Consider the following 25,538-nt stretch of genomic DNA (forward strand, 5'->3'; position numbering starts at 1 on the left):
TGAGGCGATGGTGTTGCTGTTCCCCCGTCGTCATATGATCCGTGGTGTCGCTGTAGTCTCCGTCGTTTGCAACTTGTAGTACTCCATCGTAAGGTATATGTGGTCGGGAGCACGTGTAGAATGTGTATAAACACAAGCGCGTGGTACAATATAAATTAATGGGCTAAAAAAACAAATATAGTGCAGATTTTAGCAGTGTTAAAATTTTCACAAAATATTTGAACACATAATCATTTACATCTCACTCTGAGACCATCTGCGTGAATTCGCGTTATTGGATGCTCAAGGTAAGAATTAAAAAAAATAATAATTTCTATTATTCTTACGAGAGCTGTTTATATGTTTGTTTTATTTGCAGCCAAAGTTAGAGGTGCCTGACTACAATAGTGACGGAGAAAGTAAAGCGGACAGTATGGGCGGTTCAGCGTCATTGCTTGGTCTTGAAAATTCAATGGATATGCATTCGTCTTTCGGAGCCTTACAATGTAAGTAACTTGTGGAGTTTACACCATAGACTTCATACCAAAACAAGAAGTAAATCCATTTAAAATCAAGCTACTTGTTCGAAAATAATATCATTTCTTTACGGTTTGTAATATAGATGGAAATAACCGTAAAGTGTTCACTTTTTTTTTCCTTCCTAAAGTTGACAATCCTATTTGTTTGAAACGTATGTGCTTACGCATTATTTAGAAGCTTACTTTTGGATTGTAAAAGTTTGTTTTTGTAAAGGGTTATATCATTCGGTTGTTTACATTAATATGGTAAATCTGTGAGAGTCCCTTATAATGCATTGTTGTTATGCTGTGCGGGGCGGAGGAGGGTGGAAGGAAAAAAGAAAGGAAGGAATTAAAGAACAGTAACTTTTTTTTTCTTTTTTCAAAGCTGTATACCTCCATTTTAACAGTACACACGGTTATGACCCTCCGGTTCATCTTAATTGGACTCTGGTCTGGAAGATAAACAGACCACCAATAGTTTTTGAAATCAGTAGTAGACCTCAAACCTAAAAAAAGATTGGGCACTCCTGATATATACCAGATGGTTTTTATGCGTATAGCAGAACGATTTTAAGGCCTAGGTACATATATTTGGTGTGTGTAAAATATCTTAGAGTGCAAATATTAATAAGATTTTAGTTCAGAGCAGCGTTTCACAAATTTTAACCTTTTTAAATTTTGGCGTTTTAAAGGTAAATTATAGACTTTCAGTCAAGCATCTACAGCATCATCCCTATTTATCCTAGGATCATGGTTCGTACCTGAGTCTTCCCAGAATAGAACAGCCTTTCAAACGGTACAGTTCACATGTCTCCATCCAGGGCCGGATTTAGGGGGGAATGCAAAGGTGCACGTGCAGCCCCCTTCGTTTTAAATTTACACTATCTCAAATGAGAAGCTAGTAGTGAAAATAGCAATACTTTCCGAAACTTTCTGCCATCATGTTTCCGTTTAGGGCTTAAAAGAAAGCAGAGCTTTGCAAAAGCAATAGTTTAAGTCGATTTTCAAAAGGTTAAAGGAAAAGCATTCACCAAGCAAAACAATATACTATTTGTCAATTACATAGGAAAACAGAAGCCAGGAGAGAGAAGAACATTTTTTTCCTGCATAATTCTTGTGACTCTTTTTAAAATACTTTCATCCGTTCTATGCATCAATGTTGTCAGGGGTAGGAAATATTGTCACATGTCACTTTGAACAGAGTGATTGGTTATTTTGGTAGTTATTGGTGCATTCTCCCTCAAGACAATTCTGGATCCGGCCCTGTACTCCATCATGTATCTGAGGCGGGAAAATTGCGAAAAAGGGTTTATTGTTAAAATTTTTTTTTTCTCTTTTTACCTTTTTGCCCCTTTAGACCCCCCTAGCTCTGAAAAATACTAAAAGGTACACTGAATGTGTGTGCAAAATTTCAAGTCTTCTAGGTGCAAAAGTAAGCCCTCCAAATAATAATAATAATAATAGGATAACAGAAAAAATATTTTCTTAAAGTTATGACGTCATTATCCCCTATATCTCGAAACAGAAATGCGTGAAACCGTATGTAACGTATTCTACAATGCCATAACCTAAAAATAGGTGATAAAATTTGAAAAGGGTTAAGTGGGGACCACTTTTATTAATCAGTGTTCTACTTACCACCGTAATCTTTTCCTCTTCGAAAGCTAGTTTATTATTTTAATGTTTTGAGCCTATACTAACGTACTAGTATACTTATACTGCTAAAGCAGTATTAATTAAAATTTTCTTAACTCAGTGTCGGTGTTAATAGAAAAATACGTTAAAAAAATAATTGGAAGCTCAAGAACATTTTATTACAATACATCTGCAGGATTATTAGAAATTTTATAGCCTTTACCTTATTAAAATTAATCTTTATTTGTATAGTCAATGTTTGAGATTCTTAACTGTAGTGTGTAATCCGCAATTCACTGTATCACATTTTACTTTTGTGTCGGACTAATGTTCAGCCCAAAACGACTACGGACCACAGTTTGAGAAACAGTGGTTGAGAGAATTTCTTTCCGAAATACTGCACTTCGGTCCAACGGTCTCTTTCATTTGAATTTTGCTAGATTTTGTTGCATTTAAACATTCTAACGCCTGTGATGAAAACTTAATTGGAAACTATACTATGAGGCAATAGGTATTGCATTAGAAAGCGTCTGTGTAGGTGGATTGGATATGTAGAGATGTCTAGACATGTTGGAGAGATAGAACTACAATTGGAGTTGATAAAAGGGTATTTAGGTATCTATTAACAGGGCTCATAGCGAGTCACTTAAAAAAAAAAAAAAAAAAAAAAAAAAGTACTTTTCAAGTTGGTCACTAAAAGTTACTTTTTAGGAAGTAAAGTTACTTTTCGTGTGATTTATGTTTTGCATTGGCAGTTTTCTAAGAAAAATATAAAAATAAATGGAAAAAGGCAGAAACTTGTTACTCATTATCTTCTGAAAGCTTCAGTACTTGCTGCCACATGCGAAACAGTCAGCTTTATTCTCACTTCAGCTTTTATTCTTTCTAAAGCACAGTGGATGGTTGGTGGATGCTTAAGCTCTCAAGGTGGGGTTGAGAACTCTTCTGTATCTATTCTTTCATCATAATAGTCTTTTAGTTTTTCTCGTAATAGTTAACGCTCCGCTCAACGTAATATATGTGTGTTTGTGTGGTTCATCATGTTCGTCTTGTGTTATGCATCTTGTATGTTCTCCTTAAGAGTGGGTGATGAATTTGAATATTTCATGGCTTTGAGAACTCTCAATGCTAAGTTAAGTATAATGTCTGGGATGAAGAAATTCGGAAATAGGCCAGAATTGGTTTCCCTTACTCAGAAACCTCTTACATCTGCTAAGTCTGCTTACCGTAACTACAAAGCATACTTAGAAAACCTAAGAAAGGAGGAAGCTCAAAAAGAAGAAAAGATGAAACAAAACAACAAACAAAGTGAGAGGTGATGGAGAAATTGACAAAGGAAAAAAGGGGCATGATGAGATTTTGGTCACTTTTCAACTATTTACAAGAGACCAGACCACTATGAGCCCTGTATTAATTCTTTGCAAAGACAGACCTCGAATAAGAGTGTGGATATAAGGATATCCGTTATGTGATTATAAAGGAAGAAAGCATCAGGTGATGTTGGCTTATTAGCGTTGTTGGCCTTATGACAATACATAGATATCACATTTGTTAGTTGTATTTTCTGTTAAGGAGAATTACCCGATACATTTGGAGATACAGGAAACTACAAGGAGTTCTTTAACACATTCATCCCTTCCAATCTAAAAGAAAACCGGGACCACGGTGGCTCAGTGGTAGAGCGTTCACCTCTGGTGCACGGGGTCCTTGGTTCGATCCCAGCTCGGACCAAGTGAGCTTTGAGGTGGACAAACACCGTCTGCGTGGGTTTTCTCGGGGTCCTCCCGTTTTTTGCTGCTTTCCTCATTCCACCATGTCATTCATTTATCATCATCGCCGTCTCTTAGCCTAGCCGGCATAACCATGGGACGTAAACCTTAAAGATGTCATTTCTAAAAGAAAAACAAGTTTCGATTATTATATTTGTGAGTTTATCTTCCTTAGGACGGCTTCCTTTTCTTATAATGGAGCTCCCTTGCTTGCTTTTTTTTATGTTTGTTTGATGTCCTCCACGATTATGCACCGAGATTAAGGGAGATTGTGATGATGATGATAATTAACAAAATGGTGAAATGAAGGAAGTGGGAGGAAACGAGAGAACCCTGACAAAATCCTTGAGTACTATGTACATTACACCTGCCTTCGTACGTCGGAGATTATAATCCTTAAATGTATAATTTAGATTAGTTTTTTTTTTTATTTATTTATTTTGATCGCCATAAAGTTTGTGTTTCACTGGATACCTAGTCAACTCACATCAGTTTATATGACTTAATATTAAATTAATTACTTTGACGTAATGCACTTAAAATAAATGTGAGAACAATTTTCACAAAGCAACGAAAAGTGTATCACTTTTAACACACTTAAAACAAACAATAAGCGTTACGTAAATATGAGTGGTTTTCACACGTTCTAAAGCGGAAATTTCTAGTGAAAAATTCTTCATTAGTTCAAATTTTAAAAAAATAAATAAATAAAAAAATAAAAAAAAAAATTGGGGGCGCGGTGGCTCGTGGTAGAGCGTTCACCTCGGGTGCTTGGGGTCCCAGGTTCGATCCCAGCCAGCGCGGCGTGGACTTTGCGGTGGACAAACACCGTGCTCGTGGATTTTCTCGGGGTTCTCCCGTTTCCTCCCACTTTCTTCATTCCACCATTTCATTCATCTCTCATCATCACCGTCCCCTTTAGCCTAACCGGCATAACCGTGGGACGTAAAACTTAACGAAGGATTTAATGTGTGGACATTCAAATATCCGTTACAACATTATTACCTCCTTTGTTTGTTTGTTTGAAGATTTTTAAAAACTATTAGAAATGATACTTTTTATTGTTTTCAGAAGACTGCATTGTCACATTTATTTTACACGGCATTACGTCAAAATAATTAATTTAGCACTAAGTCATATAAACTGGTGTGAAGTGACCAGTTAAACAAGCAGACGTTATGGAGATGAAGATCACAGCGTTGATCGAAATTATACATTAAGGATTATAATATACGAGGTACAAAGATGCTTGTGAAAAGTGCCTATCCCAGGTATCTGGGTGACGCTTTCTGATCCCAGTAAAAGGGAGGAAACTACAGGATAAGGGGCTGGCATCAAACTCAAGTAGTTACTTTAACACATACCAGTGATCCGGGATGAGAATGAGAGTGCGCGGTATCTCTAGACGGAAGCCGGTGAACGTATAGAGGTTGCCAGGGCCGGGATTAAACAAACTCCCTCGGACACGCCTGAGGCTCCCGGATTGGGTTGGACTCTGCTGGACTGTGGTCATACCGTGGGGTTCAATAGCTCATGTGAGCTTATCTCTGGAATCTGGGTAACGATGAGCATGGGCGCGGCGAGGTGAGCTTGCCTTATAACGCTCGGGTACCATTCCCGCAGAGCATGGAAGGACTTGACTCGCAAATAGAACCGCTTTGACCAGTAGATTAACTGGTAGGCTCAGGACTTCGCTCTGGCTGCGCAGTGGACATATCTCACTCCCTTAGAGAATAGGAGTTACTGTACATCGCAATTACGAATCGAGGTAAAGGGACACACCTTGACGGTGCACTGCGTTCACATTGAGGAACTATGGACAGAAGCCGGTCCAAAACTTAGACCGAATGGGCGCAGCACGTCTAGCCAGCCTGCGATGTGTGGAAGTAGACCACTTAATCCTAATGTATTTAATGATATGTGCCCTATATGTCCAATCAGTAAAACCACGCACACTATCTTTGTTTTAGGACCATTGTTCTTATTATTAAAACAAATATCTTCACTTCTTGTAATATTTTTGTTGCACCTGCGCTTTAATCTCCTTTCCGTTAGGCAGAAATCATTGTTACTAGAAATTATTGGTTCATAATAAATGAGAAAAGGTTGTTCTTACATGAGAATGAGACGCCTGGTCCGTAAGTGTATTGAGTATAATTGATTTTTTTTTTTCCCTAGAATACAGATGAATGAAAGATCGCTTTCTCATAATGTACTTTGCGCAGAACATAATATACAGGGTGTTCATGAAATATGAGGACAAACTTCGGATCTTACACGTGAAGGCAAGACAAAATGTCTCTATCAACCCATGTCCAGCAGTGAGTAGTTAAGGAGTAACTGACCTCCGAATTCGTGGGAAAATGAAGTTTCAGACTGAATATTGGCAGAATATGTGCCCATTTTAGCTCTCCAAAAATACAGGTTTAAGAATCGTGTAATGACAGCGTAAGGAATTTCCTCATAAGCCGGAAGAGGGATTTCTGGTAATTCTGGGAAGTAAACGTGGGAGTAAGGGAGCATATACAGGACCACTAATTATTAACAAACAGTAATTTCCGGTTCCTTACGTACATGATTTGTAGAAACGTGTACATGACGTATGAGATACTGTTCGCTATGACCCTGAGACCTCTAAACATGCTAACGCTTCCATTCGCTAGTCTATGCTATGAGTCGCTTTCTAACATTTCCTGTAAGTAGGACAATGACAGAAAAGCAAAATTATTAATATTTATGTCCATGTTTTGCGTGTCGTTCGTTTGTGTGTCGTGATGTGATTAAATGTCCGTGTCATGTCTTTGCTAGCTGTGATGGACGGGCGTATCTCGCACAATTTATCATTTTATTTTCCATCGAATCGGACGAATACACTTTCTTTTCCGTGTGAGTGGTATGCAAAATATCACAGAGCAAATATCACCTCTTCGACTATAAGATATCGACACATCGCAGTTTTTTTTTTTTTTTTTTTTTTTTTTTTTTTAATCTGGTTTCATGATGGTTATTTACTTCCCAACATTACTAGAAATCCTTTCAACCTTTTTGAGGAGATCCCTTGCGACACCATTGCACGATTCTGAAACGTGGAGTTTTAGATAGAGCATGGCGTCTTAAGATGAGCTCATATTTTGTCAATATTCAGCTTAAATTTTATTTTTCCTAAAAGAACCCCTTGCCAGACATGGATTGTCACAGAAATTTTTATCGTATTTTCATTTGTGCAAATTAGTTTTGAGGCAGGTTGTTTTACTGTTAAAAAGTGTTGTTAAGATAAATCGAACATAGTATGAGCAATATTTTAAGTCGCTGATAAGATATATATATATATATATATATATATATATATATATATATATATATATATATATATATATATATACAGGAATCAAAAACTGTTGTAGTTCCGGCTTTTCTGGTAGACAAACACCGTGTGAATGTATTTTCTTGAAGTTTTCGCCATTTCATCCTGTTTTCGTCAATCTATGGTTATCATCCATCTCATCACCGTCTCCCTTAGCCTCCGTGCGTAGAAGAAAAGTAGAAATAAGGAAGGAATTTTCATTTGTAATAGTTTTGTTATGGAGTGTACAGTAACTCAGTGTAGATCTTCTTTCTCTCCTCAACCATAGGTTGGTGAGCAACATGGAAATTTTATAATTTTCTGTCCCTTGGGAGAGCTGTTTTATACTTTAATAAGGTCTCTTCTTTCTAAGCATGTAGATATTCTATCCTTGGATTTTCTTCTGCCTTGCCCTCTATCAACACGGTGATCCAATAGAAATGCCGAATAAGATGGTCAAGCATTCTATTTCTTCTTTTTCCTGTTATCTTCATGATCTGTCATCCTTCATTCGCCTCTTTTAGTACGTCTTCATTCCTTTTCCTTTCGGTCCATGATATGCGCAGCATTCTGCGCCAACACTACGTTTCAAATGTTTCCAGCTTGGATATTTTAGCGCTTCTCAGTACGTACGTCTCTGGTCCGTAAAGCGCCACACTCCATACCAAAGTCTTAATAAATCGTTTACGAACGTCCAACGACACATTTCCTGATGTTAGCAGTCTTCTTTTCCTATTGAATGCTTGTTTAGTCTGCTTTATTCTTAAACTTACGTCTCTTTCACTTCTTCCGTCCGAGGATATTAAGACTTGCTAAATAGGGGAACGTCTTAGCGTCTTCAATTTTCTCTCCCTCTAGCCATACGTTTGCCCTTTTCTGTTCTGCTCGTGTGCAGTTTATCACTTTGGTTTTCTAATTTATCTTGATTTTGCTGTGTAGATAATAATAATAATAATAATAATAATAATAATAATAATAATAATAATAATAATAATAATAATAATAATAATAAAAAGCATCAAGGACACTAGAATACATGAGACATGAGAAAGTGCTGGTGAAAATGCTGCACATAACATGGATTGAAAGGCGTAACAAGAGACTGTGAGAACACCATCTCAGTACATTTTGGCCACGATAGAGTCGAGAAAAAAAAAAAAAAAAAAAAATCATTGGCCACTTAATTCACCATTTAGAATCAACTGAAAGGAGAATTGGAAGGAGAAATCGAAGGTGGGAAATCATGAACGTAGTATTAGGACGGTATCACCAAACGGCGTCCAAATTAATATGTCAAGCAATTAGCAGTAATAGGACAGATAAAAATCTGTTCTTTCGTGTTGTGCATCGTCTCTTGGTTCAGAAAAGAGTAATAATTGTGCACGTTTCAGAAACTCATCTAAAGCATCCTGTTATTCAGTTGACCAAACTTTTTCAGCGGACAGCGGGTCTGTTCATCGGTGGAGAAGTAGATAATTTAAGCTGCATAATACATTAAATTATGTAGTTGTCACCGTCTCTTTAATGCTGAAAACTTGGTTAAAACTTTGACATATAAATAAATATACACTTCTGAAGGAAATACCAGCTGTTAAAATACTGAAATCTTTCATCTGAAACTTTTAACCCTTGTCTGCATGGTTCAGAAAATATACGCTAATGCATATGTAGGTCTTCTGAGGCTCTGTATGTTATCTAAAGGGTTTAAATAATTTTATTTGGAATTTGGTGCAAATCATTACTTGCAGCTGTTTCATGGCTTAATTTATTACTAAATAGACTAACAATGGACAGTTTCATACGTTTACTAATTTTTAAACAATGTTTGCAATTATTTTATATTTATTACGATTAGTAGAAAATAATAATATAAAAAAAATAACTGTAGTAAATATTTTCTTCAAATACACTATTTTTCACCTTACTCATATACTATATTGTACTATATTTTCTAATTCTGAACACAACTGTGTGAAATGGAACTATAATAATCAAAACTGTAATATTTATACAATTACTGATATTCTTGTATGCAAATGACATTGTTTAGCAGTTTTGAGAACGATTTTTTGTGTTTACAAAACGCATAAATTGCAAATAATTTTACTGTGTTCTTTGCAAATGCTTTTGCCACACTTGAAGCGTGCCAATGCACTCTTTCTATAAATACTGTATGGGCAAAATTCACATCTTTTCTTCTCTCCATTTGCCCTGGTTTTTCTTCACTTGCTGATGCCTTTTCAATTCCGCACATCTTCAAAGCACTAATTGTTGCTAGTGGCAAGTTGGGTATGTGAGATCTTAGAATCATCTGGGATTTCATTAAATTTTCTGGCAATTCCTGTAAAAATAATCGACGAGTGTCTCTTGTTTTCATAGTAATTTGAATTCTGCATGCAGAAAAGAGTGTGACTATTTATTGCTGCCACATCCATCATATTTGACCACAGAGCAAAGGGCCCCTTCTAGTTTATCTTTTGAGTGTATAGTCTCTAACTTTTTGGTCCATAACGTCAGCTCCACATTTCGTTTTGTTATAGTAGTTTATAATTTCTGGCTTTCTCTTGAGACTATTTTCACCAACTGCCTTATGATGCATGGTACTTATCAAAATGACTGCCTTCTTTTTCTTTGGCACTTAGCTGACCATAGTAACATTTTACTTGGAGACAAACATTGAGGAACCTACTTCTCTGTGAGATGAATCTTTCATCTCAGTTGGAATGTCGTGTTTGTTTTGCCTTAGTGTTTCCACAATCGTAAGTCGTTGTTGTAACATATACTCAGCCAGATCGGCATTAACAAAGAAAATATACATAGTTATATTTTGTGAACTTCCAGCAACGGTTTTGCAGAGATCTTTGACCACATTTATTCCCAGATATCTTTCAACTGGTTTTCTTCCTGTGTATACAGAACCATCAACGGCATATGGTGATTGAATGCCGCATAACTAAAATATTTTTATTCTCTGCTTTGAAGTTTTTTTCTTCTTTCTTCATGTATTGAACGAACCCACCTACCTCGAAATAGTATTAGCTTTTCATCTACAATAAGTTCTTCACTCGAAACAATCACTTTTCTGCAGTTTCCAAGAATCATTTCCCACACAAAACGAATAGGTGCTAATTTATCATTTTCAAGACGAATTTGCTTTGTATGTCTATCGTCAAATCGTAAGGCTTTCTTTATATCTTCAAACCTGTTAACATACATATTGGCTTTGAACATGTGGTTTAACTTCATAGAGAGAAACAGTTTCTTCATCGTCACATCCCGGCTCTTTTTTGTACTCCTGCTAGTAACAAAATGCCAAGAAAAGCATTCATTTCGTCCAGATTAACATTTTTCCACTCTTTTCGTTTCAACGTTGCTAGCCTCCCTCCCTCGAGGTTTGTACAGAGTAAAATTTCATCCATGATGTCCTTTGAAATGAAACAGTGAAACACATCTTTCGGACGTGTTGTTTTCACTCCCTTTGAAACATCTGGAGAACACTTCATTATATTATGTGCTGGAGTCCGTGATGGAAGGGGTGCTTTTTCGTTCCAAATTGCGCCATTTGGACTAACAAGTATATCGGAATCACTAATAGATGATTCTTGATTAGCTTCATTCTCATTGGTGCTTTCAGAGCCTGATGACGTATCGAAATATTCATCACTAACACTTCCTTGCTGAACTGTATTATTGCATTCTTCATCCTCAGATTCCTCACTAGGGCCGCGGTGGCTCAGTGGTAGAGCGTTCACCTCTGGTGCTTGGGGTTCCGGGTTCGATCCCAGCCTCCGCCAAGTGAACTTTGTGGTCGACAAACACCGTGTGAGTGTGTTTTCTCGGGGTTCTCCCGTTTCCTCCCACTTTCTTCATTCCACCATTTCATTCATTACTCATCATTACCGTCTCCCTTAGCCTAACCGGCATAACCGTGGGACGTAAAACACAAAGATTTTCAGATTCCTCACTACTGTTCGAATGTACACTATCATCAAGGTACTCATTTACAGAACAGGCAAAGTCGTCTTCACACACTTTTTTTCGTAGTTGATCTTCCACTAGATGTAGATGCAATTTTGCGCTGGAACTGACAACTAACACAAATTGCACACCAAAGTAACTGGGGTACTGCAGATTGCACTTGCTCACAGCAATTTATAAAAGCAACAGTGGAAGATAAATATCTAGTAGAAATTTATTGTGACAACTCGGTTGCTATAATTGTTGGAACAAAGGAAAAATGCCAAATAAATAGCTGATAGATTATATAAAAAACTTGTAGTATATACAAACGATTGGTAACTTGCATATGTATTGCAACGTCATCTACTGGGAATGAAATAACGAACTATAAATAAGATTCATTGCAAAGAAGCACAATAATAATAAGTAGTAAAACTAAATAACATCTTCATTTAGAATCAATTTTATTTACAAAAATGTGTCAAAATACTTTGCACACCATTATTGTATTATTGGGGCCTCCCAGGCCCTGCATATACATTTAAGATGTTACTAAATTAAATCAAATTTTTACTGATTTACAGATAATTCAAAAAATATTCTAAAGCTACTCATGAATGCATAAAAAATGTTAAAAGAATACACAAATAACAAGATTTATTGATTAAATAGATCTGGAATACCTTTGAATATAAAATTCCACAGGGCCTGAGAGGCCCTGCATATGCGTACTAGGGTTAAAAAACACGAAGAAGTAGTTTGCATATTTTGAAAGATGTAAGAACTCGCTACAAAGGTTAATGCTTGCACAAATTTTCACAACTTGTAACCAAACAATATGAATTTCCAGATTTATAAAACAACGAGGAATGTAGTAGGACGTTTTAGTTGATTTTACATTTTAATTATATACCCTAATAATCTTTGGAGGTTAGTGAGTTATTTTTTTTAACAAACGTACGCCTAGTGTTATTTGTTTTATATCGATGCTTTGTATTAAATATACTGATATTTGCCATCTAATGGTGATATTAAAACACTTGTGAGTCTAACATACATTAGAAATAAATAAATAAATAAAAATGTAACTTTTTGTTTCAGCTGGAGTTGATGTGATTCCAAGTACCTCAACGCAGCCTCCTATTCTAGGAGATGTTCCTCTAGATTCTTCGCAAGGTAAGTGATGTTCTCATTTTCTTCCTGTATCTATGACATTAACTGGCACGCTGCTCATCCTAAGACCTCGCTTATTTATTTATTTATATTTTAAATATAAAGATAATTGGTTAAGATTTCATTTCGAAGTTATATACAATTATCATTAACAGCAATTAACGAAGTATGAATTTATTTTAATGTTTGTTTTCGGGCGAGAATTTTTTGTTTTGACTCAGAAATTTGCTATGGGGAATTTGATAATGTAAACGTCACTCTAAGAAGTCTCAACCTAATCAATCAAGATGCATGTATATATGTGGCTAACTTGACTAATATTTAGAAAAGTTAAAATGAGAACAACATATCATTTTGAAATTAAGACCTACTATTATTTTGATAGCCTTCAGATTTCACAGTGTATAACGCGCTTGCCTTTAATTTTTAAGGGGGAAGTACCGTTGCTTGTAAAAGTGTATATATATCTCTGCTGTGTTCATTTGTCAGTTAGCGTCCTAACAAGTGTTGAGAATTAAAGAAAACAAGTTCATTTGATGTGGGCGGAAAGTGTTTGTGTATTCGTTCATTTTTTTTTTGTATGTTCGAGGTTTTTGGTAATAAATGGATGAATATATTTAAAATAAATTCGAGGGGAATAATTTCTTAGAAAATGGTATTGTTTCTTCTAGATATTGAATAATAAACAAAATATCTTAAGTATATAAATGAGCCTATAATATACAGTTCATTAATAAGTTGTAAAGGTGACCTAGTGGTAATTAACTTAAATATTTGTGAACAGTCTTAACTTGTAAAGTATGCTGTTAGGCTGTGTGACATTACTTGGATTGGAAGGCTTACATTTATTTTCAACTAGTAGACCAAACAAAGTACAGTATTCTTTGCAATAATAAAAGAATCTGGCACATTATTATTAATTTAATAAGAAAACTAACTATATTATGCCTGTTTTGTTTATCTCTGTAAGAGATTTCAAAAACTTGCATTTTCTCCTTCGGTCTCGGTGAACGTTGAAAATTTTGAAATTTCGGATGCAGCATTAATGAGTTCTTGTCACTCTTCATTATATGGTCGGATGATACAAGATAATGGTCTTGGGCACAAGTGAAAGCCAAGTGCAAGAAGAGGCTTGATAATTTTGGGCACAAGTGAAAACCAAACGGAGGAAGAGGCTTGATGATTTTGGGCGCAAGTGAAAACCAAGTGCAGGAAGAGGCTTGATGATGTTGGGCACAAGTGAAGGCTTGATGATGTTGGGCACAAGTGAAAACCAAATGGAGGAAGATGCTTGATGAGTTTGGGCTCAAGTGAAAACCAAGTGCAGGAATTATTATTATAGCAGCCATCAATAACATTCGTTCTCTGAATATAAAATGTTTGATGTTTGATCACTCTTAGGTTCTGTGTTAACATAGACATTTTCTTTATATTTGTGAATCGTGTGAAGTTCAGTGCCCTTCGAATTGCATCCCAGACTGGAAAAAGTTCAGTTACAAGACTGGAGACCTATCCAGCGTATGTATAGAGGAGAATTAAGAAAAGTAGCTATGTCTAACGGAAAAACAGTGAGGAAATGTCGAAAAGAGAAGAAAATATTCAGTGTAATTTGGAAAAGAAACTATTTAAGACATTATATATTGTATAGTGCATGTAGTTTAAGTGGCGAGCACCGACTTGAAGAGTGGTAGAATGTGTATCTGTTCAGGGAGTGAACTGGGCCGCAGCACAGGATTCTCATCCCAGTCATACATGTTCTCAATCTTTGTCTATATTCGACAGTTTGAGACATTGTCTGAGAAAGAACTGTGTATTTAGGGACATAATATATTTTTAATAGAAGGGAAACGAGAGATGAAAAGAAGATTCCGATGGATGAGTGGTATTCAAGAGAGTAATTCTTATGTCATAATGAAGAGATTAGCTGAAGATTGTAATGCATGAAATCTCAGGTTGCCAGTATACTGTACTCCGATAATTACAATGTTCTTGACAAAAGAAAACGAAGGAGAGAGCTGCATGCACAATTGCAAACAACTAACCTGTTTAGCGTATGAATATTACATGATTCGTACTATTGAAACTATAGTAGCTTACTTTTCTCTATCGCGGCTTCTAAAATGGACATGGCACATTGCTTACATGCAAAATACCTCGCGTAGTAATGCATAGAGTATTAATTGGAAAATATCTGAGAAACAGGCCTTTGAGTAGATGGAGGATTAAATTATAAAAAGATCGCAGTCAGATGGATAATAAAAATTTTGAGTAAATTGAATTGACACAGAAAACGGTCCACACTAAGGAACTTTTATTTCTGAAGCTTTGAACTAAAATTCAGTGAGTCTGAGTAAATAAGCAAGATCTTTCTGACTTTATGAGTGACTTGGGGTGACAATGTTATTCTGTTGTACTTGTTTGTTGTACTTCATATTGGGGCAATTTCACAATACCACAATATTTCAGTAGTTAATAATAGGTAATACTTGTGAGCCATATGTGAAAATATGTAGAAATCTTGCTGTTAAATTTTCTAGTTTGCATTAAAATGTTCCACCCAGCATCACTTTCGTTGCCAAATACTGTTTTAACATTATGAAATCTTTAATAGACGGCTTCTAGCGGTGTCCATACATTTAGAACAAGATACGCGTTTTCAGAATTTAGTCGGTCCTAAGCTGAGCTTAATGTGCCGAAGAACGATCTTAATTTGATTTTTTTTTCTTTCTTTTTAAGTTTCTTTGACACATCTGCACAGTTATGTCATGGATACATTACTATTTATCTACTGATCTTAGTTTATTGTAATTTATTTAAGAAGATTGTGTAAAATCTGTAAGATAATAAAGGTTATATAGTATTGAATATGAACATTGTTTACAAAGGGATGGAAAATTCGTAAACGATGTTAAGGATAAGCTCGATAAATATAAGCTACGCGCGCTGTTGATTTTTTTTCTGAAGATAGCAATTTATAATTGACATTTGTGATAAAAACTGTAAACTAAATTAATTGTGAGCTTTTATTAGGATGAAATGTTGACTTATATTAGTAAATTCTCGTGGGTGTTAAAATAAAATAAAATAAAGTGAAATATAATGAAAATACACTTAAATACACTTACAGACTCCAAAGTTTCACCGTAGGAGAATATTTGTATCTGACTATGATATTCTTTTATCAGATTTTTGTACAAAACCTTCTTAGCTACCAGTTCTAAATTTCCAAACTATGACATGATGATGTACAGGGAGTTTTTAGTAAAGAGTGGTGTCCCGACTCGTGATTGGTATCAGAACAAAAACGGTAGCGAGAAGTGATTTTTTTGATGCGAATTCAGCCTTATGTTTTCCCTCATTTCTGTATTAAAGCTTGAAGCAGTAGAAATCTACCACTTTCGGTTTCAGTGTTGGTCCCCTGAATAAACTGGATAAACGGTAATAGATAGCGAAACATGTTTCTTTGATATGGATTCAGTGTCTAAAGCAGTAGTCGCGAAACTTACGAAGCTTCTGAGCTACCGTACCGTTTCTAAATCCTACTGTGAGCTAACATCCAATAGAACTACAAACTTTTTTTAAATCGTACATTTGTCTATTGCCAATACATTTATATTTCTAGTAAATGTGAAATCAAAGTATCCAAGTTAGCAAATGTCTAATATACACACGAAAAACATAACGTTTAGCAAATGTCTAATATACACACGAAAAACAACGTTTAGCAAATGTCTAATATACACATGAAAAACATAACGGTTAGCAAATGTCTAATATACACACACGAAAAACATAACATTTAGCAAATGTCTAATATACACACGAAAAACATAACGTTTAGCAAATGTCTAATATACACACGAAAAACATAACGTTTAGCAAATGTCTAATATACACACGAAAAACATAACGTTTAGCAAATGTCTAATATACACATGAAAAACATAACGTTTAGCAAATGTCTAATATACACACGAAAAATATAACGTGCACAACCGTAGGCGTATACAATCAATTGTGAGATGAGGCTGACAATGGCAGTTCCGCTGGAGAAACAAGCAGTTGTTGTCAGCACTAGTGGTGGGCACAAAAACCGGTTTTTCGCCGAAACCGGTTATCGGTTTTCTTCAAAACCGGTTCTGGTTTTTCCAAAATTTGTTCTATTTCTGACCAGAATAGTGTTTCGTTGTTCTCCGGAAACTGATTCCGTTTCCACATAAATAGTTTTGTGTTTTAACCAGTTTCGGTGAACACCGAACCGATTTTGAAGAAAACCGAAACTGGTTCCAGTGGAAAAAAAACAAACCGGTTTTTCGGATTTTGGTTTTTAGAAACCGGTTTCCAGTTTACAAAAAAAACCGGTTTTGCCCATCTCTAATCAGCAACCCCTGTCGTTAGCGTCTGTTAAGTGGAGGAATCAGGTTAGCCAACCGGAGCGGTAACGCGATCTACCGAAAATGTCCCCGCGAGCTATTAGTATCTCGCGATCGGCGGTTTGGCGATCATTAGTCTAAAGAATTGGATTCATCTTCATCTTATACCTCTCTCTGTTCAATCCGGAAGCGGCAGAAATCTATTACCAGTCTCAACACTGAGCGACATAGGACAATCACGATAAAGAAAGCGAGAAACAGTTTATATATATATGGACTCAACGTTCCGAAAATAGATTTTGTGCCCACCATTATTTCTCTACTAAAAACCGGAAACACTACAAATCTACTACCACTTCCGGTTTCATTATTGATTCCCATAAGAGCAGGAATTGTAAGGAAGAAAATTATATTGATTCAGTTTTAACTTTTCATGAAAGCCGTCATTAGCGATCTTACCCTTGTATTGAAACCAAAAGTAATTGATCTACTATTCTCTGTTTACATATTGAATCTTCAGAGTTTGGAAATTATCGTAGTTACTAATTTTATATCAATTTTGATCTCACTCGTACCACCTCCTTCTCCCCCCATGAGACAGGAGGCGCTACAGTTGCTGTCAAATGCAAAGGGTAGTATCTCGAAGTATATATATTTTTGAGTAATTAGGTGATGGAATCCTTGTCCTTAATTAGTTGTAATAATACCGTCTAAGAAACTGTACTGAACTTGTTTCAAAATCCTAACATTCTGCATTTTCCACACTACATTATTCTAGTAGAGACATTCATCATGTAAATGCAAAAGCGCTTGCTTATTGCATACCAAACTTGTAATGAATATTATTATCTTAGCTGATATTTCAGAATCTTTGCATTTATATGATGTTTTCATTCATGTTATTTCAAATTACATTAATCACGTGCTCCTAGTTTCTTGAAACAAAGGAGAGACTGTAAAATAACAGTTGAAGAATTACGAAAGATGTAAATGTAGGAAAAGTTTCGTGAAGAACTGCACAGAACACTATTAAGTAATCCCAAAATGTTGTGCGTTTTTGTATGACTATTCTCTTCCTCTCTCTGTTTTCTCCCTTTATCTCATCATTCTCTTTCTTCCTATTTTCGCCTTTATCTCGTCCTTGCTCTCTTTGTCCCGTTTTCTATTTTTCCTCTTTATTTCATACTTCTGACTATTTTCTTTTTATTCCATTTTTTGTTTTCCTCCTTTATCTAGTCCTGTCTATTTTCTCCCTTTAACTTGTCTTTCAATCTTTCTCCTTTTGCACCATATGACAAATCCATTTATCAGTTTTGTGTGTTCTGAAAAAAAAAAAAAAAAAAAGTAGTAGTAGTATAGACGCTTTTATGATGTAGAGTTTCTGAAGCTCAAAGGCTGTCTCCTTCCCTTGTAATCAGGCAAAAAAGCTGCCAGCAACTAACCCCTGGCACAATTTTTCTGTCAGTGTCCCTTCGATGTTGCATTTTGTCCGAAACTCCTGTTGTAACCCTTTACTGTTTCCGAAGCCTATTATGATGTGATATGAATAGTCCTCTGCTATCTTGTTAAATTTTCAAAGTTTTAAGCTTAAAAGCATTCTTTCCCTTCCTTTTCTTTAATGTTAGAATGTATTGCTTAAATGTCGGAGTCTAAAACAAGTGGCTGTGAAACAACAAGCAGCAGAAAGTAATATATTCCCCAAAACATCGCAACACAGAAAATTGTCAATTTCATCCACTACCCTGCGACGGCATTAATAAGCCCCATTAAGTTTCGTAACGGTATTGCGGCACACGATAGGAACTGCTCACAATGAAACCGTACAACTTGTAAACACAATACAGTTACATAAATTTTATCTGAGATTTCGAAATTCTTTGTCATAAAATTTAGTACACTTCAAACAAATTTTACATAAAAAAGTACACGAAGATTTTAGATGCATTCAATAGATTAAGTATTTAAATGAAATCAACAATAATAGTTGTTTAATACTTGCTTGAGTACTTCCTATAGCTTAGAAAAATTAGTTGCAATAAACACACAGCAATAAAGAATCATCACTTATCTAAAACATCTTAAGAATCATTTTTGTACGGTGGTTAATTTCGATGGGCTGACTGCCATCTTGGTCATATCGGATTTGTTGTAAATGGGTATCTATTATATTCATTTCGATATTCACTTTTAAGATGTAGTCCATGGCAACCAGACCATTGAAATTAATCACCGCATATAATGATTCTTCATGCATTTTAGGTAAGTGGCAAATCTTAATTTCTGCTTATATTTTTGATGTAACACAATAATTTCTGATTTTACTTAGGTTGTTTGTTTACAGTGCATTCCATTTGTGTATTTTAAACAAACAACCTAAATTAAATGTAGATAAAGGAACTTGTTGTGTAATAAAGGGAACGATATCCTCATGTAACGTTAACAGTTTTAAGGAGAAGAATAATCAATAAGTTTAAGATGGTAATAGTACTGAAATCTATGTGACTGAAACTTCCCAGTGCGAAGTTGTGTTTATTGAAAATTTGTACTGCTCTATGAACTTCCATAGACAGTTCCATATTATTAATGTATGTCGAGTGGAGCCAACCCATTGCTGAACTTATAGTCGCTCTGACTCAAAATGAAAAATGTTCTCTTCGTTTACAATACAATGTGTCCATTTTTCTCTTTGTTTAGGGTGCATTTTTCACTTATTATTTATAACGATTGGAAGATACTAAACTATTATAGGATACATATAGATGTGTATTGAAGTACAATGATACGATGATATGAATAGGGCCGGCTTTACGCAATTTGCCGTCCCATGAAATGGCAACATTTACCCCCTCCCCCTTCTCCAGAAAGAACAAGTCTTAAAAGCCATGATTTTAAATATTCTACTCCACCATGAACAACGAAGGGGAGAGAAAAGGCACTCGCACTCAGAAAGGCCTAAAAAAAATACAATCTCGTTGTTTCTATTTTTTTCTTTAAATAATAATCTATTATGTTAGTGATAAAGCAAACACACCTACAGAGGAAAGATGGTAATACTTTTTATAGAATTCAGTATCAAGCATTACTCTCAATATATCAGTTCGGAATTCTAGTGCAATTAGCTCTTCTATCTTTATTTCTTGATTTTCCTTCTACATCTGTTAAAAAAAAAAATGTTTGCACCTTCAATGATAATGAACTTGTTTATGATAAAAGACAAGACTAGTTTTCATATCAAAATTATGGTAACTAACTAAATGGAACAGGAGTTCACTACTGTTCGAGAATTTTCGTGTATTTGACAACAATCAAGCAATTCATGCTGGGATTTGTTTGACTATTTGCTTTATCACTGTCCATGTGGCCTTAAACTAGTACGACCTAAACATGATTTATGAATGTAGTATTCAAATAGAAGGTCAGCTTAGTAAATTTAACTCCCATCATCATGAAGTCTGTTTCCAACAAGAAATATTTATTTTAAATAATTTAATTATGAAAGATTTTGCCATCCCCTCGAAACTTGCCGCTCCGTGGAAATGCCGGGGTATAGAGCCGCCCCAGATATGAGCTTGGTTTGTGTCATACCAATACCTTTTCTCGTTATCTCTTACCGTTATTTTTTCTGACACTTGTTGGTACATAAATGCACAGAATCATTCTACTGGACTGCTTACGTATATAGTATACTGTCGAAGTCGATAAAGAATCTGCAACGTTCAAGAATTTGTCACCTAAATAATTATTGACTGTACAAATCTTAATCTATCAATAAATACGTCACCTAACAACAACTGAAATAGAAGTATCAAACGTTTATAATTTTCTTGCTTTTTAAGACATATTCACATTGCCGTGAACTTGAAATTTCTTCTCATCGTTTCCTCTCCACAAAGTACGTACGTCACACTATGGCCTCAAAATCCATATAATTACTAGAGTCCGTGATTAATAGCAAAATGAAAAGCTCAAAATAGCTACCAAAATTGCGAAATAAAAACCCGAAAATGGCAGAATAAAACAAACAAGGTCTTTTTTTTTTTAAAAAAATTAAGTACAAAAATATTTAAGAACTATAATATAGAATATTGTTTGCTTAATATCTGACAATTTTTGACGAATACTCACCTTAAGAGATACCGCGCCGTGCACCACCGATCATATTCTGTTGGACCTCCAGCATTTTTGAACTATCACACAGCATCGCAGATTTTATTGCAGCAATCTCCGGCGCTGGACAGGCATGGGAATCTCACTCCTCCCTACAATTAAAATACGTAAAACTCCATGGACTGGGATCTGGGCTTTTCACGGGAATGTCTTCAAACGGAATGACACAAATTCCTAATTCCTCCGTCATTTCCTGATAAAAATGTAGTGATGTGGCGGTATGACTCGAAGCCTTGTCCATATGGATCGTCACCTGGTTCGCGTCCTTTTCATACAATTGTGGGATGTCTCTCCGATAGATAGGTGTCAGAATGGATTCTTGGAGATATCTTGCATTCACCTTCACGTTTTTGTCCACCTTGCACATCATCATCTTACCTTACCTTCCATAACAACCATGAAGCCACGAGGGAAACTTTCCCTGCACTGACGAACAGTTGTTGCGTTCCTTGCCGTCAATGCCACGCTATGTGGTCGCCCGAATGTGACCACATACAGTGAGATGGACATATGATAACAGTTACTGCCAACATCTATGCACCTACAAGGTCAGACACAATACTGCTTCTGCCAGCAAAACCCATAGTTCTAGCATGATACGCCAGGTGGCAGCACTGAATCGAAAATTGCCGGATATACAGCGAACATCCTTCTGTAGCGTGTAATTAGTTTACTAATCGAATAAATAAAATATGGATCCTAGGAAATAACATGTTTCATTTTGCATTGTGCATTATTTACTATTTAAAATTTCTACAAACTTGCAAACAGCGGAACCTATAAAGAACATCTAACAACCCATTTATCATTTTATAGTAGTGACAGTTAAACATAATGATAAACTCAAAAATACTATCACACTTTATTTACACGCAGTTCTGTTAGGAGTTTAGAGAACATTCAAAGCTTATTTTACACTACCATAGCAGTTAATTTTTACTTAAAGTTATTTCATATTGTGTTCTTTGAAATTATCAACAACTTCTTAGGATATTTAAACAAAAGACTTGTTTGTTATCAGAAGGAATTCGCTTTAAATGTGAAATGATCTTTCCACATCTACAGATATCACTGGAGCATAGTGGAAACAAGTAATTTGGAAGGATCCATGCCATTGTCAACAGTTATATCAGCATTACCTTCCATAACACTTCTCTTTTGGTGTATCTGAAGGAGGGCACACTTATCGGAGATTCCCCATACCCAAATTTGTACATGAAACAATTTGTTAATGGTAATAGAAAAACATAGACATAAGTATTCGTGAATGAAAATTATGATTAAAATTTAAACCAGAAATACTTGAACAGAAAATCGTAGCGTCAATTTGTTGGCGGTTATATATATACGCTAAGATACTTTTGATGTGTATTATCTTGTCCATCTCCATTGTGCTGGGGGGCGCGGTGGCTCAGTGGTAGAGCGTTCACCTCCGGTGCTTGGGGGTCTCTGGTTCGATCCCAGCTCGCGCCGTGTGGACTTTGTGGTGGACAAACACCGTGCTCGTGGGTTTTCTCGGGGTTTTCCCGTTTCCTCCCACTTTCTTCATTCTACCATTTCACTCGTCTTTCATCATCACCGTCTCCTTTAGCCTAACCAGCATAACCGTGGGACGTAAAACTTAAAGATTTCATTTCATTTCATTTTCGTTGTGCTGTGTGTGTTAGAGACTTACAAACTTTGGATGTTTGTGATACTATAACATCCTTAGTTTGCAACACTGAATGATAAATGTGGCATTTTAAGTTTTCATTTGACACGTTGATTTGAAATATGTAGTAATCTGACGCAGTGCCATTTGAAAAAGTATATATTGGGTTGGGAACACTGTTTGTCAGATGTTTCTGTTTAATACATGCAAAGATGTCCCCCTTCGCTTTCTCCCTCTTGTGCTTTCTCCGTTATCACGGTTGAACATTATAAATGATGCACGCTGTATATTACAGAATCATAGAGGTGAACATACACCTGCCTGTATGTAGAGCACGTGACTTTTGAACTAGTGACATTTAGCTTCTAGCACTTTCTTAATGACACTTAATATCACTCATTAGATCACTGTTAGTTTTGAGTCACTCATTACATCATTATTAATTGTGAGCGATAATACTTTTGTTTTCCACATTTTACGTGTTTTATCAAATCACACCCCATAATTTAGCCATTACTTGCAAAAAGACTGCCTTAAATATCGCAGTACAGTTATAATTTTCTCATATGTAGTTAGTAAGGTCAAAATTTAAGAATATTTTGAAAATTATGAAAATACTTCATAGTAATTGTAGACAAATTATTACCTCAATGAAATTCGTATCATGATCAAAAGCTTTAATATATTTCATCTTTTAGCATTCAAAAAGGATCTTTCAGTCTGGATCATAATTGCGAAACAGGCATCATCGAACAATCCGAGGCACTTAATGAGCACGAAACGGTTCACCGTTTCAGTCCCAGCTCGCACCAAGTGGGCTTTTTGCTGGACAAAAGTGTGTGCGCGGGTTTTCTCGGGGTTCTTCAGTTTCCTCCCACTTTCTTCATTCCACCATTTCATTCATTCCGGTCATCATTGTCTTTTAGCCTACACGGCATAACCGTGGGACGTAAGATTTAAAGACGTGTCCATTGCTGGTTCATATCCCGTATAGGTATTTTTTTAATCATCACTTCACGTATCATTTCCACTTGGATTTAAGTAACATTACTAAAATTCTAGACTGTGAACCAGAGTGAGTCGTCTTCACTTTTTCATATTTTCATTATCTTTAAAGGCCTCACCTCTATTTGAATACCATAAATTTTCACTATGGAAATTAACTTAAGCGTCGCATTTCAACATTTGTGTAAAAATGGCGGTAATGCACGCTAGTTGTTAAGTAACTGTTAGAGATACTAAAAGAAGGAATTCTGAGCCAGGATAATAGGAACAACAAAGGTTGATTATTGATATATTTATATTTAAGAACCAAAATTAAATTTGAAATAAAGAACCAAAATTAAATTTGAACTTAATTTTCATTAGACGACAAATGGGAAGAGTTATTATTTTTAAAATATTACAAGAGTTGCATTATGAAAAATAAGTTATAGAGGAAGGTTTTCATCTGTACCTATACTGTTGTGTTTTATGTACAAATTACTGAATCAGTTTATATCAAACTGTTACACCAATGTAGTCAGTGGAATCTCAGGATGGTTCTAGGGTCTATATTCTGACGCCTACACGCTTAAAGAACTGACCAATAGTGTACAAGTTTGGAAATTCGGATTTCATTTCATTTCCTTAGATTCTTTTGGTTGTCTTACGTGTTAAAAAAAAAATCTTCCACTTGTGAATTATTTATTCTAGCTTTGGAAAATTCAAAATTACTAATAAAACTCCAACTTACTAAAGCAGTATATATATATTTTATGATTATATATTTGTGTTACAGTTTCGGCTTTGCAACATAGCCTTCCTCAGACACATTATCAGAGAAATATCCAATTTTGACAGCTTATATACAATCTGGATGCAAGACACGCTCACTTTCTCTTTACAAAACGTAAACTTTTAATTGGCTCAAAAAGTAAATTTTTAATAATTACTGTAGTCACTTGAAAAAAAAAAAAAAAAACTTTTTGAGCCAATTAAAAGTTTACGTTTTGTAAAGAGAAAGTGGGCGTGTCTTGCATCCAGATTGTATATAAGCTGTCAAAATTGGATATTTCTCTGATAATGTGTCTGAGGAAGGCTATGTTACATAGCCGGAACTGTAACACAAATATATAATCTTAAAATTTATATACTGCTGTGGTCAGTTGCAGTTTTATTAGTAATGATTCTTCCATGTCGAGATGTGAGAAAGCGTTTTAGCTATGTTTTAAGTTTGGGAAATACTTGAGACGATTTGAAATTGAATTCGAGCTTGTCCCGTCTCAGAATTCCTTTTGCATGAGTAGGACCGACTTGAGATATATTCATGTTAGATGCGTAACGTCGTGGAATGCTAGCCATGGAATAAAGTGTATTTGGTTGTTGGATGCGATAAATTGATTTAGTTAGTTATCGAACTTGATTCAGCTTAGGAAAGCTCTTTTTTTGTAGTGTCGGCGTCGGGAAATTGTGAATTCGAATTTGTGTGAGCGAGTTGACTGACTGAAGCTAAGAAGTTATGTCTTACAAAGTTTTCCACTATAGTACCGGGCGAGAAACTGCACTTCACGCTACTTTCTGATACGTGACAGCAGAACTGGTGTGCACACAGCATTTTCATAATTTGCAGTGTGAATAGCTCTCAGGGCAGTTAGACAATCACAAGAGGTGGTGAAACTATACACATAAGTGAGTGAATTCTTTTAATTTTACTTTATAAATCTGATCGGGTCCAAACTTGGGATTGAGGTAAACCTTGACTTGCTTAATACAGAAGGTCGTTTCACGTTTGTGGTAACGATTTCGAACACCAAGAAGCAGCGTGTGTTCACAGCAGAGAGCAACCAGAGCTGGTAGTGGGAAACTATTGTGTGTTTACGTGCAAAGACGACGGATCGTGTTTACGTGAGTGGTTAGATAGCACCGAAAATCCCAGTCTTCTGGGAGGGGTACATCTGTGCCTTTTCCGACATTGGTTATTGTGAC

At 35.6% G+C, this 25,538-nt stretch overlaps 1 protein-coding gene across 17 annotated transcripts in view; it reads left to right on the plus strand.

Moving 5' to 3' along the window:
- Positions 1 to 25,538, plus strand: part of LOC145675518 (uncharacterized) — a 290,842-nt gene that overhangs the window by 30,739 nt on the left and 234,565 nt on the right. For all 17 annotated transcript variants that reach the window (XM_081745985.1, XM_081745990.1, XM_081745978.1 and 14 more), the window contains exons 5-6: positions 359 to 485; positions 12,309 to 12,383. In XM_081745985.1, coding sequence (XP_081602111.1) covers positions 359 to 485; positions 12,309 to 12,383 — 202 coding nt within the window. The remainder of the gene's footprint in view (positions 1 to 358; positions 486 to 12,308; positions 12,384 to 25,538) is intronic.

The sequence above is a fragment of the Thermobia domestica genome, chromosome 18 (genome assembly GCF_964235325.1).
Source record: "Thermobia domestica chromosome 18, izTheDome1.hap1.1, whole genome shotgun sequence".
Classification (NCBI taxonomy): domain Eukaryota; kingdom Metazoa; phylum Arthropoda; class Insecta; order Zygentoma; family Lepismatidae; genus Thermobia; species Thermobia domestica.